Source organism: Dipodomys merriami, unplaced genomic scaffold, assembly GCF_024711535.1.
Source record: "Dipodomys merriami isolate MVZ:Mamm:240054 unplaced genomic scaffold, mDipMer1.0.p SCAF_918, whole genome shotgun sequence".
Lineage (NCBI taxonomy): Eukaryota > Metazoa > Chordata > Mammalia > Rodentia > Heteromyidae > Dipodomys > Dipodomys merriami.
The window spans coordinates 97,008-112,251 of record NW_027206533.1 but is presented as its reverse complement, the minus strand read 5'-3'; the positions used below and the strand labels follow the sequence as shown (position 1 = coordinate 112,251).

General features: G+C 41.9%; 1 protein-coding gene across 2 annotated transcripts in view; it reads right to left on the bottom strand.

Annotated features, from left to right (window-relative positions):
• The window catches only part of LOC138821431 (disco-interacting protein 2 homolog A), a 95,740-nt gene that overhangs the window by 68,006 nt on the left and 12,490 nt on the right, over positions 1-15,244 (bottom strand). For both annotated transcript variants that reach the window (XM_070013640.1, XM_070013638.1), the window contains exon 2: positions 8,523-8,594. In XM_070013640.1, the coding sequence (XP_069869741.1) occupies positions 8,523-8,594 (72 nt within the window). The remainder of the gene's footprint in view (positions 1-8,522; positions 8,595-15,244) is intronic.

Here is a 15,244-nt window from a genome sequence, read left to right as displayed (position 1 = left end):
CATGCATGGCCACATAACATATTCTGCACCATACTGAGAATGTCTCCTGAAGTAGAGCCTTTGGCTTAGGACGGGAGTGCCATAACTACTGCTCAGAGCAATGTTTGTGTCCACCTCTACACTCTCCCATTCTGTCAGACCCAGATCTATCTCTAGTTCACTATCTGCAAAGGTGACCATCACAGTCCTTGGGGAGCCCTAGACACATGAGTTAGATGTGTGTGAGCCACAAGTCATATAGGCACAGACTCTGCAAGAGCCTCTGAGAAGTTGGCTTTGGCACTGACTACACTTGAATCTGGAGTGGCTGGTACTTGTCCACTGTGTCAGCAAACTCTGGAAGCCACAGGGGCCCCAAGCTACGAGCAGAGGAAGGTGGAGAGCAAGGGAGACAACAGAAGGGAGCATAGTAACAGCAATGCTCGAGTACACTGTATGAAAGCCCAGTATGCAGCACCCTGGCAAAGTCAGCAGACAGCCTTAGCAACTGATAGCCTCTGCTTTCTCTGTCTCCAAATCTGGACTCTGCTAAGATGGACAAGGAACATAACACAGATCTTAACAAGCTCCCGGCCCCCTGAGTCCAGCACCCTCAGGGCACAGGACAGTGAGTGAAGAACTGGGTACAAGTGTGCACATAGTGTCTCTGCATAAAGGCTCCGGCATTCCCGTCCTAATTTACTGACATTTGCTAACAGCACAAAACAAAAATCTTTAACTGGGGTTCAACAAAAATCATGAATCTAACTTTTTTGTTTCAAAAATGTCTCATAAAACTGCTTTGGTCAGTGGGTAATTAGTCCTACTAGCTGAGAAGCTGGCCTTGACCACACTCTGAAACGGAGCCTGGGTGCTGTCCCTGAGCTTTCTTGTTCAAACTTAGCTCTACCACTTGAGCCACAGCTCTACTTCTGGCTTTTTGTTGGTTAATTGGAGATAAGACTCTCACGGACTTTTCTGCCCAGGCTGGCTACCATCCACGATCTTCAGGTCTCAGCCTAAATAGCTAGGATTACAAAAGCATGAGCCAATGAGCACCTGGCAATAAGATGTATTTTTAACTTTCACAAATACCAAAAGATATAGATACACAGATATATATATAACCAAAAGGTTATAGAAATTCACACTCCTACAAGCAATGAATGCAAGTTCCTCACATCTTTGTCAGCCCCAGGTGTTATGTAAAATGTTAGAATTTTGCCAATTTCTTAAGAGAAAAGTGATTCACTTTAATTTTTATTTCTATATCTATTACTGAAGTTGAACGTGACAGTGCTTATTGCCCATCTGTTTCCTCTTTAAATTTGTTTTTCAGGCGGGGGAGGGGAGAGGCTAAACTGGGGTTTGAACTCAGAGCCTCTCCCTTGGCACACCCCCAGCCCTCTTTGCTTTAGTTTAACTTCCAGACAGGGTCTCTCTTTTGCCAAGTCTTGGACTACAATCCTCCTACCTGGGCCTCCTGAGTAGATGAGATTACAGGTGCCACCACAAATGCCGTTAAAAAAGGTTCTCACTGACTTTTATACCTGAGTTAGCTTTAGAACACAATCACCTCAGCTCCATCCCCCACATAACAGGGATTATAAACAAACCACCAGGCTTAACTTCCTTGTCTTTGAATTCATTTTTAATTTTCTTTTTTCCCCCAGTGCCAGGTCTTGAACTCAGGGCCTCACACTGGCCCAGCTTTCTTGCTCACAGCTGGTGCTCTACCACTTGAGTCACATGTCTAGCCCAGTTTTTTTCTGGATACTTTAAAAATGGAGTCTCATGGTCTTTTCTGGCCAGGCTGGCCTCAATATGAGAACTTCTGGACATCAGGCTCCTATGTAGCTAGGATTGCATAGATCAGACACTGGCACCAGGAAAAGAAAAAAAAATTGGGGGTGCAGTATGTGGATATGAACTCAGGGCCTCACACTGTCTTGGAAGCGAAGTGAAGGGGGCTTGGAAGCCCCACTTCTTTGAATCTCCATTCGTTTTATGCAGCAATGAAACCCTCATGCCCCAGAAAAGTTAGTAAACCTCTCTCTGCCGAGGACCAGCTCTGCACAGTGCACACCACAGAGCTGCCATCCAGCTATCTGGGGAGCCAATCACACCTGTCACTTCGTTGCCTTTCTAGCTTCCAGGTCTCCAAACTTGTCTGTGAAGACAATTTCTACCCAAAGATTTCCCGCAAAGACAGTGCTTGTGAAGACAACTCCCACCCAAACATTCTCCTGAATCTTGTCGTTTTTTAGAGCTTAAAAACCTATTAAGAAATTAAATGCTAAAGTCTATGTGCAATGGTATTGCAGAGGACAGCAGACCTATCAAATAAGTTCTGTCTCTTGTCTCCTCAAGTCCCCACTGCCTTCCCTTCCTACCAATAGGGCTGTTTCCACCCTGCCAACCACCTGTAGTTACCCTAGGACCTGCACAATCAGGTTGACACTCCAACAACCAGTCCTTGCTCACTAGTGATTCTTTTCCAATTTACCCACAAATCTTACAACTTTTCTCATTCTAATGGATCATTATTTCAAATCCCATTTTATAAAAAAAATTAGCCAGGTGCTGGTAGCTCACACCTGTAATCCTAGCTTCTCAGGAGGCTGAGATCTGAAGATAATAGTTCAAAGCCAGTCCGAGCAAGAAAGTCGTGAGACTCTTATCTCCAATTACCCACCAGAAAACCGGAAGCAGTGCTGTGGCTCAAGAGGTAGAGCACTAGCCTTGAGCAAAAGAGCTCAGGGACAATCCCCAGGCCAAGTTCAAGCCCCACAACCACCACCACCACCAAAACAAAAAAAGAAATCAGCCACTGCTATTCAGCTGTCACTGTGTTCACAGGATTTTTTGAAAACTGAAAGTTTTATTTATAATTTTGTGCCAGTTCTGGGGCTTGAACTCAAAGCGTCCTGCTCTTGCTCAGCTTTTTCACTCAAGGCTGGAACCCTATCACTAGAGTCACAGCTCCACCTCTGACTTTTTGCTGGTTAATCGGGGATAAGAATCTCGAGGATTTGTCTTCCCAGGATGGCTTCACACCTTGATCTTCAGAGCTCAGCTGCCTGAGCAGCTAGTATTACAGGCATGAGCCACAGACACCTGGTAAAAACAGCAAGCTTTATAATGTTAAGTTTTCCATCTAGGAAATTGGTATGATTCTTCATGTACCAATTAAGGTCTTGGTTATTTCTTCTAAATAGATTTTATGATCCTAAAACAAGCTGTAGGTATTTTTTTTTGCTAAAAGTATTAATAAATACTTGGCAGTATATTTTCATTATGAATGAGATTTTTTTTTTGTGTTTAAAAAAAGAACATGTCAGCCAGGCATCAGTGGCTCATGGCTGCAATCCTAGCTACTCAAGAGGCTGAGGTCTGAGGATTGTAGTTCAAAGGCAGGAAAGTTTGTGAGACTCTTATCTCCAATTAACCAACCAGAAAGCTGAAAGTGGCTCTTTGTCTCAAAGTAGTACAGTCCTAGCCTTGAGCAAAATATCTCAGGGGCAGTGCTCAGGCCTTGAGTTCAATCCTTACAACAGGCAACAAAAAAAGAACTTTCTGGGAGCTGGTAGCTCAGCTCCCAGCTATTCAGAAGGCTGAGATCTGAGGATCATAGTTTGAAGTGAGACTGGGCAGAAAAGTCCATGCGACTTTTATCTCCAATTAACTGCAAGACGTCAGGAAGCACAGCTGTGGCTCAATGGCAGAACACTAACCTTGAGAAAAAAGGTCAGGGACAGTGCTCAGGCCCAGAGTTCAAGCCCCAGGACTGGCAAAAAGAGAACTATTGCAAGAAAAAAAGCCACCCATTTTCATGTATTTGTCTTCTCTCTTTATAGCCAGGAAACCAAAAACTCTTACTAATTATGGTAGCTAAATAATCAGCCTTCTAAGGTATAAACTAAGCACTTATAATAAAGATGATTATTTTTTGGTCTCTAGTATTTAGCCTATCATGTTACCCACGTCACCGTGGGAAACACTTCCCACGTGAAGTGTGCATAACAAGCACCTTTCATCTCAAATAGGAATGGAAATGAATAAGTTTCAGAGTTGCAGGTGATTTCGGGGAAATTGGCTTCAGAATGTTTTAACATCTCATTTTATCAGTTGCTTTTAATTTCAGTTTTATTCTTTTTGCTTGGTATGAATAAAACATCAGTAAGCCAGGTATTAATGGTTCACACCTATAATCCTAGCAACCCAGGAGGCTGAGACCCGGAGGACTGTGGTTCAAAGTCTGCCTGGGCAAAAAAGTCCTTAAGACTCCATCTCCAATTAATGAGCTAAATGCCAGACTAATGGTGTGGCTCAAGTGGAAAAATGCCAGCTATGTGCAAGAAAGCTGAGTAAGGGTGAACGGGCCTGAGTTCAGCCTTCAGTACCAGTAAAACAACAGCACCAACAAAAGTATCAGTATATAAACTGTCTTCTCATCATTATTATTTTTGGGGGGAGGAGGGGTTCCGGTCGTGAACTCTGGGCCTGGGTGCTGTCCCTCAGCTCTTCAGCTCAAGGCTAGCGCTATACCACTTGAGCCACAGCGCCACTTTGGCTTTTTTCTTTTTGCTTATGTGGTGCTGAGGAGTCAAACCCAGGAACTCAGGCATGCAAGGCAAGCGCTCTACCACTGAGCCACCTTCCCACCCCCTCATCATTATTTTTGTTGTTGACATATTATAAGATATATCATACCAACACAGGTAGTATAAAGCATGTGAGTAGTTTAAGAACTACACAGAAAGAATCAATGTACCCATAGCACCATTTAAGAAATAAAGCACTCAGGTGAGTTAGGATCCTGAGCCCTTTCAAATCTCAAGTCCACATTCTGGAAAGCCATTCCATTTTCTGCTTTCACCTGCCATAAAAGTCTCTCTCTACACAGCCCGTGCTGGTGTGTTGGCAACATTCCTCCATGATAGCTCCTTTCATTGAGATTCATTCTTGCTGAGACATGTAGGTCTCTGGCTTTCCAGTCTCAATTCTGTTGGATGATGTTGAGGTCCTGGACAGGCTGGAACCGTGATCAAGATTCTCACACACAGTTCATGCTCATTTGAGGGGCTATTGATGAATCTATGGCCTTCACAGTGTGATGCAAGTCACCTGCTGTAGCTTCAGTCTGTGTTTCTCTGATTGCTAGAGTTATGCATCTATCTGCTTATTGGTTATTAGGATTTCCTCTTATGTAATGCCTGTTTGACCCTCTGCCTGTCTCTGGCTGTGTTAGGAGACTGGATCTCTGCTGCCACTCCCGACCAGGACTCACACTACAGTGCAGCAGGAGCGAACATCACTCCTGCAGCAAGGTCTTCTAGACATTTTAGTATAGTCTTTTTCGGTTATTTGTGTCTTTTCGATCTCTCTGTGGTTTTGATTTTTAAAAAAAGAAGAAGCTATCAATATTAACGTAGTCCAAGGTTTTACGTCAATCCCTTACTGTATGCTCGTTGATATGGTATCTTCAATATACCGTCTCAAGATGGTGATGACCTTCCTCTAGGATTTTCCAGATGCTCTACATGGTTTCTGCCTGCCACTTTCAGCCTAATAATCCAACAACTTTAGTATCCAGTGCTGTGTTTCACACATGGACAGGGAACTCTGTCAGCCCCGTGGTCAAGACGCTACTCCTTTAGCATGCCAATCCACACACCTGCATGTCTGCATTTGGACTGGGCTTTCTGTTCTGGTTATCAACTCCTGAAATCCACCACGTCTCAGTGACAACTCTGTTACTCTTCATATCTACTCAGGCAAATTCCCACAACATTTTCTTCTTAGTGTATTTTGGATCTCTTAACCTTTTATACTTGTACGTAAATTTTAGAATTACCTTATGTTCCACAAATGAATGATGAACGTTTGGAATCTATACGTCAATCAAATGGAGAGAAAGAAAAACAAATTTTATATGTTCTAGCCTAGTAAGGCTTTAAGACCTTGAAAATAAAATACGCCCTATTTGGGAGTAGGAGCTATAACAAGCCAGAGCTGGAAATGATCACCTTACTCTTGACTTTCATTACCTAACATTAGACACACTATTTTTGCAGTTCTTAATAAAATATGAAACATGTCAACATTGTTCTCTTTAAGCAGTTGCACAAAGGTTTTAATTCAGCCTATGAGTTTATAAGTACAATGTATCTTGATCAATGTCACCCTCTCCTTTGTTTTCCCCGTTTCTCCAAACCCTAACCATACTCACAAATTACCTTGTTCCATTTTCTCATTGACTGTACTTGAATGTATTCATCTACCTTTCCTTTCTCCATTTGGCTGTTTCAATTCCATCACCCTCCCTTACCGCTGACAAAACATGTTTCAGCTTCTTGTTGAACTATTCACTAGTTCTTCAGGAGTTACTCCATTCGAATCCTCCTGAGTATACCATGCTTTATTCAATTCGTTTGTATATGCTTTAACCTTGTATATGTTTTCATAGGTTTGTAATTTAGATCTAACTTCCACATATGAGAGAAAACATGCACTGATTGTCTCTCTGAACCTTACTTACTTTACTTCACATAAAAAAAATTCCCAGGCACATCCATTTCTCTATTATTCTTTCTGATAAATGAGTAAAATTCCAATGTATACATAAACATACATACCTACACCACATTTCTTTCTTGACCACATCGATTGTAAGGCATCTGGACTATTTCTATAACTTGGCTATGGTAAATAGTGCAATAACATGGATGTGCAAGTGTCTTTATTGTATACTGACTTGTAATATTCAGACAGATGCTCAAGAGTGGTACGGCTGGATCATAGAGTAGGTCTATGTTAGTTGGTTTTTTTTTTTTTGAGGTGTCTCCAAACTACCTTCAAAAGTGATTGTGCTAGTTTGTTTACATTCTCACCAACAGAGTAATAGGGTTCCTTTTTATCCCTGCCCACATTTGTTCTTGTTTGTATTTTTGATGATGGCCAATCTTACTGGCGTGAGGTGAAATCTCAATGTTATTTTTATTTGTATTTCCATATGGCCAGAGATGTTAAACATTTCTTCAAGTGTTACTGGCCATTTTTACTTCTGTGAAATCTCTATTTAGCTCATTTGTCCATTTTTTAATTAGGTTATTCATTCTTCAAGGATTTAGCTTCTTGTGCTTGTATATTCTAGATATTGGACCCCTATCAGAGCTATAGCTGACAACCATCCTTGCCCATTCTGTAGGCTTTCTTTGTAGCACAGTAAATATGGCCTTCACTGTGCAGAAACTTTTTTTTTTGTCAGTTATGGAGCTTGAACTCTGGGCCTGGGCACTGTTCCTCAGCTCTTCAGCTCAAGGCTAGCACTCTACCACTTGAGCCACAGCGCCACTTCCAGTTTTCTGGTGGTTCATTGGAGATAAGTCTCACAGACTTTCCTGCCCAGGCTGGCTTTGAACCATGGTCCTCATATCTCAGCCTCTTGAGTAGCTAGGATTACAGGCTTGAGCCACTGGCACCCAGCTGTGCAGGAACTTTTAACTTCATGTAATCACTTTTGTCAATTCTCTCTCCAGTTTGCCAGACTCTTAGAATTTTACTCAGGAAGTTCTTACCTGTGCCAGTAAGTTATAATGCTTTTCTTAGTCCTTCCTGTATTAGTTTCAACGTTTCTGGTTTCACATTGAAGTCTTTGATGCATTCTGATACAATCTTAGTGCAAGGTAAGAAACAGGGATCCAGTGTCAGTCTTCTGCACATGGATGCCCAGTTTTCCCTGCACCATTTGTTGAAGAAGCTTTGTTCCAACATACTTTTAGCTCCCTTGTCAAACATCAGATACTGTAGGTACATGGTTCATTTCTGGGCCATCTAGCCATTGCACTGGTCTTCATATCTGTGTACCAAGCTGCTTTTCTTACTACAGCTCTGTAGTAAAGTTTGAAGTCTGTAATTATAAAACCTCCAGCATTGGTTTTGTTTTTTGGTTATTTCTGTCTGGACTTGCTTTGACTATTTGGGGTCTTTTGTGGTTCCATATGAATTTTTTGGATTGTTTATTTCTGTGAAGAATGACATTTAAATTTTTATGGTATTGCATTAAATTTTGTAGACAGCCTTTGTTAGTTACTTGGTCCTTTTCATGATATTAATTTTGTTCATCCGTGAACATGGAGGTCTTTCTACTTCCTGGTGCCATTTTCAATTTCTTTCTTAGAGTTTTGTCACTTTCATTGTAGAGGGCCTTTACTTCCTTGGTTATGTTTATTCCTAGAGTTTGTTTTTTATTTTAGGCTTTTTTAAGCTATGGTAAACAGAATTGTTTCCTACTCATTGTAGACATACAGAAAAGTTACTAATTTTGGTGGGTTGATTCCTGTTCCTTTGCCAAAGGTATTTATCAGCTCTAGGATACGCTCCTTCAGACATAGAATCATCTGTACACAGGGATAGCTTGACTTTCTTCTCTGTTCAAATCCCTTTTCTGTTTCTATCGCCTTGCTCCAATACTCTACTGATAAGGAATGGAGGGAATGGACATGTAATTGTTATGAAACACCTGAGTGTCCTGACCTTACCTTGAATAAGTGGAATGCAACGTGCCAGAAGCTTTGCCCTTTTCTTCTCATATCCTTTCTGAGTGATGTCACCTAAAAATAATGATTAAAGAAATAGTCACATATCCTCTAAAGTTCCAAGGTTTTGATAAAAAATTTATCACCTAAAAGCTAAAAGCAACATATTCATGTCTTTCATCTAGGTGACTAGATAAACTCTGATGGATCCACATCATGGGAAGCCATTTGATAAAAAGGAACAGATCACTGACACACAGCAATTTGAGCAGATCTCCTATGTCAGCGGCTGAACAAAGATACCAGATTCACAGAGTTACACACTGAATTATCCCCCTTACTGGAATGCACAGCACAGGACTGACAGTGGCTGGAAGGATGGGGGAGATGTCACCAGAGGGGCCAGGGAATCTGGGATGGTAAAACTCTGCTGTGAGATGACTGTGATGGTGATTATACAACTTATACTCTGTTCATAGGCCTTCACTGCATACAAATAATAAAGCTTCTAAAATAATGATCAGCATCCCCTAGGAGCTTATCAAAAGTGCAACTCAGGCCACACTTCAACCAAATCTATATCTGCAACTACTAAGATTTTCAGATGAAGTCTGTACAGGTTCAAGGTCTGAGAGCACTCAAAAAGAACCTCGCAGACCTAGCTATCCTCAGCCAGGAGGTGTTCCTGGGTGAGGATCAGGAAAAAGGACTGCTATCCTCATAAACTACCACAAATAACAGCCTAAAACCTGGGAATGAAGTAGGAAACAAACTTCAGGGAAGCATACCTAAGTCTTCACACACTACATAGAACTGGGAATGCTAATAGTGGATCCTTGATATTTTTCTGAAGACCATCCTCAGTGATGAGTACAGCTGACCTACAGTCTAACTCCAAGACCCCCTCACCTCACATTGAGACCCCAGGCTCTGAGCAAGCCACCCAGGTCTTTCTGGAAGTGCGTTCTCCACTCCCTGTACGCTCAGACTGTCAGTGTGACTGACCATCCTCACCTGCTCCCTAAACTACCTGCAAAGTTTCAGTATTTTGAACTTGTGTACTTCAAAGCATATGTGGGTGGGTGTGTATATATGCATGCACATGCACGTACAGATGTGCATGTGTGTGCCAGTTCTTAAACATGGCTTAAGCCAGGGCTTTAATATGGCCTGAGTACTGTCCCTGAGCTTTCTTTCTCAAGGCCAGTGCTCTACTAGTGAGCCACAGTTCCACTTCGGGCTTTTTTTTTTTCCAATTTTTTGCTGGTTAATTGGACATAAGAGTCTCATGGACTTTCCTGCCCAGGCTGGCTTTGAATCCTTAGATATCAGCCTCCTGAGTAGCTAAGATTACAGGTGTGAACCACCAGTGCCCAGCTAAAGCATCATCAAGCAATAAAGTTTGTTTCCACAAATGTGACAAATGGAGAGTAAATGCTGCCGTATTAAACTAAAATTGATAAGCCACTGGTAAAAGCAGAGAAATTCATTTATCAGAATAAGTATTCATTTCCTAGAAACCATCCATCCTCACTATGGTTCCATTTCAAGCAACATCAAAATGGTGAAGGTATCAAGAACATCAAGAGCCAGATACTGGTGACTCATACTAACTCTAGCTACTCAAGAACTAAGGTCAGAGGATTGTGAGTCAAAGCCAACCTGTGTAGCCAAGTTCATGAGACTCTTATCTCTAATTAACCAACAAAAACCTGGAAGTAGATATATGGCCCAAGTTATATAGTGCTAGCCTTGAACAAAACAGCTTAGAGAGAGTAGTAGCCCCTGAGTTCAAGCCCCAAAGCCAGCATACACACATACACATAAACACACGTGTGCACACTCACATGCACACGAAGATGACTTGGAAACTGAGCTGTGACTCAAAGTAGTAGTGTGCCAGCCTTGAGCAAAAGAGCTCAGGGATAGCATCCAGGCCCTGAGTTCAAGCCCCCCCCCAAAAAAAAATGGTGAAGGTACCAAAGAACATCAAGATATTAAACATACTAACTCCCGGTTGGTACTCACTAAACCCCAGAGCCCATTTCATTTTTATAACAGAAGCAATTGAACATAATCAGATATATGCTCCTCAGTTTACAATGTAGTTATGTATTAATAAATCCATCACAAGTTGAACATACTCTATGTCAAAAAAAAATGTACGTGATACCCTGAATCTGCAAAGTATCCTAACTTAGCCTAGCCTAACTCAAACATGCTCAGAATACTTACACAGTGTATAGCTGGGCATCACAAGAAGATAACAATCTGTATCACTAGTTTGGGAAAAGATAAAAATTCAAATATGCATAAAAAATTCTACTGAATACATACTGTTTTAAACCAGAGTAAAGCTGAAAAACTCTAAGTCAAACCATTACAAGTCAGGGACTACCTGTATTCTATTTTCATGTACAATCAGTTACTGTATTTTTACATACCCAGGTAAACACACATTGGCATGTGTACACACACTGTAGAATAAAGTTTCTTGCTACATATAGAACAACAGGGTTCTAGAATGGAGTACAGGCACAAAACTGGCAAGCTAGTGGAGAAGGAATACAAATCCAATTCAGAACTCTCTCATGGTAAACAATGAAACACAGACACTAGAGATGCACAGCCGCGCCTTGCTCCCCAGGGCAGTGACAGAACTGGAGTGTCCCAGAGGGTGCTGCAGGAACTTTAGTAGGCAGCAGCACTCTCCTCTGTCCTCTGGATAGACTTTCCTTATGGTCTGCAAGGCAGGTGGCTCTTCTCCCCTCCTCAGGTAGGACAAAATACGTGGCTTCAGCTGATCTTCACTGCACACGAGCCTCACCCAGGGTCCCAAATCCCAAGACACAGCTCCAAGGCTCTTGACCAACCGGCCAGACTTCTCAAAACACATGCTCAAAAGCCTATCATTACCCGTGAAGGTCAGGAACAAGATGGGTACCACATGCTGTGTGTGACAGCAAATAACTAGAGACAGCCAAAGTATTCACTAGGAAAAAAAGAAGAAAAAGAAAGTCTTAAAAAACTGCCCTGGCCGGGTGCGGTGGCTCCTCACATCAATAATCCTAGCTACTCAGGAGGCTGAGATCTGAGGATGGCAGTTCAAAGCCAGCCCAGGTAGGAAAAGTCCATGAGACTCTTATCTCCAGTTAACCACCAGAAAACCAGAAGTGGTGCTGTGGCTCATGTGATAAGAGCACTAGCCTTGAGCTGAAGAGTTCAGGGACAGTGCCCAGACCCAGAGTTCAAGCCCCACGACAGATGAAAACAAACAAAAAACTGCCCTGATACTTGGGGTACTGGAGGATTGGTTTTATTTATGAAGAATGTTTTCCTACTGAGTAAAAATAGAAAGCTGAAAACAGTATTTATTTAGCATTAATGTGTTCTGACAAAACTATCTGCATTTGATATATGTTAGTATATATGCAGAAAAAATGTCTAGAGGGAGAAGAACTTGCTTATTTGGCTTTGGTAGAGTGTGAGACAGATTGTATTTCATACTTGACACACACTTCCTTTGTGTGTGCGGTACTGGGGCCTTGTGCTCTGGCTTGGCTTTTTCTGCTGTATTTCAAGCACTTTTAAATTCTTTAAGGTCTCCAGCATAAAAAGCACACACCTCTTTGTAGTTAATAACGTATGGCAGGTGGCTTTAACAATGTGTTGTGGTTGTATGTTGTTGGGGAACACTAGATGTGTTCTATGTACTATTTCTGTCACTTCTTATATATGAGTCTAAAATTGTTTTAAAGAAAAAGTTCAAAAATATATGGAAGTCGCCCTGCTCTCATCTGTAATTGTAGCTATCTGAAAGCCAGCCTGAGCAGGAAAAGTTCACAAAACTCTTATCTTCAATTAGTCACCAAAAGCCGAGCTGTAACTTAGATGCAAGAGTGCTAGCCTTGAGTACAAAACAGGGACAGTACCCAGGCCCTGAGTTCAAGGCCCAGGACCACCCACAGACACACAAACACACACACACACACACACACACACACACACACACGAAGCAATCGTGTGGAATTATTTATTTTTAGAATGTCTACTTGCCAACACACACACACACACACACACACACACACACACACACACACACACACACACACACACACACACACACACACACACACACACACACACACACACACACACACACACACACACACACAGGAAGCAATCGTGTGGAATTATTTATTTTTAGAATGTCTACTTGCCAACAACACCAGTTTGTAAGATTTCTCTTTTGGGAGGTTTTTTAAACTACAAATTTGATTTATTTTACTAAAGGATTATTGAGCTCTTATTAAAGAATTATTCTTTTACGAGATAACAATTGTTATAGGACTAGTCATGTCATTTACCCCTTTATGGGTAAGTTTTGGTAGTACATGACTATCAAGAAATTGTTCCATTTCACCCAAGTTGTTTGAAAGGATATGGACAGCAAAGCCTTCAATCTCTTACCATCCTTTTAATTTCTGTGGGGGTCTTTTATCCCTGATTTTTGGTAATTTGTAATTGGTAATCTACATATTTAATGTGGTGTGTGTGTGTGCTGATCCTGAAGCTTTAACGCAGGCCCTGAACTTTGTGCTCAAGGCCAGCACTCTACCACTTGAGCCATACCTCCACTTCTGGCTTTTTGGTGCCTGCCTGGAGATAAGAGTCTCATGGATTTTCCTGCCTGGGCTGGCTTTGAACCATAATCCTGAGATCTCAGCCTCCAAAGTAGCTAGGATTACAGGCATTAAGCAACTGATGCTCAGCATGATCTACATTTTTTTCCTCAGTTGTATTAGGAGTTTATTACTTTTACATTCTTTTCAAATTCCTGGATTTTTGCTTGTTTATTTTTCCTATTTTTTACGTTTTTAATCTGTTTTGGGTTTTGGTTGGTTGGTTGTTTGAAGCTGGCCCCAGGTATTTGAATTCAGGGCCTTTCATTTGTTTTTACTGTTCACAACTGGTGCTCTGTACTTGAGCCATGCCTCCAGCCCTGCATTTTTCTGGCTACCTGGAGATGGAGTCTCACAGACATTTTTTCCAGGTTGGCTTCAAACCACAATCCTCCAGGTCCTTAGCCTTTGGAGTGGTGAGGATCACAGGTGTGAGCCACTGGGACCTCACTTGATTTCTGGCCTTAACTGTTTCCTTCTATTAGGGAAGCAGAAATTAAAAACATCATGCAATACTACAATATAACTATTAGAAAGGTTAAAACTTTTCAAAACTCTGACAAAATCAAGAGCTGATACATGTTAGGGAGCAATAAGACTCCTATTTCTTGCTAGAGGGTGTGCAAAATGGCATAGCCACTCTAGAAAACAACGTAGAAGGTTTCTTTTTATAACGCTAAACATGTAACAGCAGTCTTGGCTATCTGCCTTAAATAGATTTATGTTCAAATAAAAACCCACATGCAGATGGCAATAGTATTTTCATTCACAATTGCTCCAAACTGAAAATAGCCCAGACAGAACATAGTGTAATTATGTCATAAAAAACAACTCAGAAAAAGAAGGAATGGACCAGATTTGTGAAAAGTGTAGTAAATCTCAAAGACATTACACTGAGTTAAAGAAACTGTTCTCAAAGAAACTGTTCTCAAAAGATGGCATACTGTATGATCCCATTTTGACAGTCTTGAAAAGACAAAATGGTAAGGACAGGGAACATGTCAGTAGTTACAGGGAACATGTCAGGGTGGCAGGGAACATGTCAGTAGTTACAGGGAACATGTCTGTAGTTACAGGGAACATGCCAGTAGTTACAGGGAACATTGGAGCTTGAGTGGTGCAATCAGTTAGCACACGGTACTTATAAGGATTACAGGGAACATGTCTGTCAGGGTGGCAGGGAACATGTCAGGATTGTAGAGAACATGCCAATGGTTGCAGAAAACTTGTCAAAGTTGGAGCTAGGAAGCAATGGCTGCAAAGGAAGGGCATAAGGAATATTCTGGGATAACTGCTGTACTATACTTTTACTATAATGGCAGTTACATAAATCCACCCATGTGTTAGAATTCACAAGAATACACATCAAAAGAAAAATCTAGCCTGGCACTGATAGCTCACACCTGCAATCCTAGCTACTCAGGCAGCTGAGATCTGAGGCTCAGGCTAGCGCTCTACCACTTGAGCCACAGCGCCACTTCTGGCTTTTTTCTTTTTGCTTATGTGGTGCTGAGGAATCGAACCCAGGGCCTCTGGCATGCAAGGCAAGCGCTCTACCACTGAGCCACCTTCCCAGCCCGATCTGAGGATCTTGATTCAAATACAGCTCAGGGGGAAGTCTCTGAGATTTTTATCTTATTTCCATTAGCCATTAAAAAGCCGGAAATAGAGGAGTGGCTCAAGAGGTAGTGCACCAACATTGAGCAAAAAAGCCAAGTGAGGGGCTGGGAAGGTGGCTAAGTGGTAGAGTGCTTGCCTTGCATGCATGAGGCCCTGGGTTCGATTCCTCAGCACCTCATAAGCAAAAAGAAAAAAGCCGGAAGTGGTGCTGTGGCTCAAGTGGTAGAGCGCTAGCCTTGAGCTGAAGAGCTGAGGGACAGCGCCAAGACCTAGAGTTCAGGCCATGACCAGACCCCAAAAAAATTTTTTAATGAAAAAAAAAATGGTCCCCCATAGCTTAAAAGGACTTCAGGAAGGCAGCAACCAGGTAACACCACACAAACCAAGGGTAGCCAAGAACAGAGTGCCCCACCGGCACAGGAA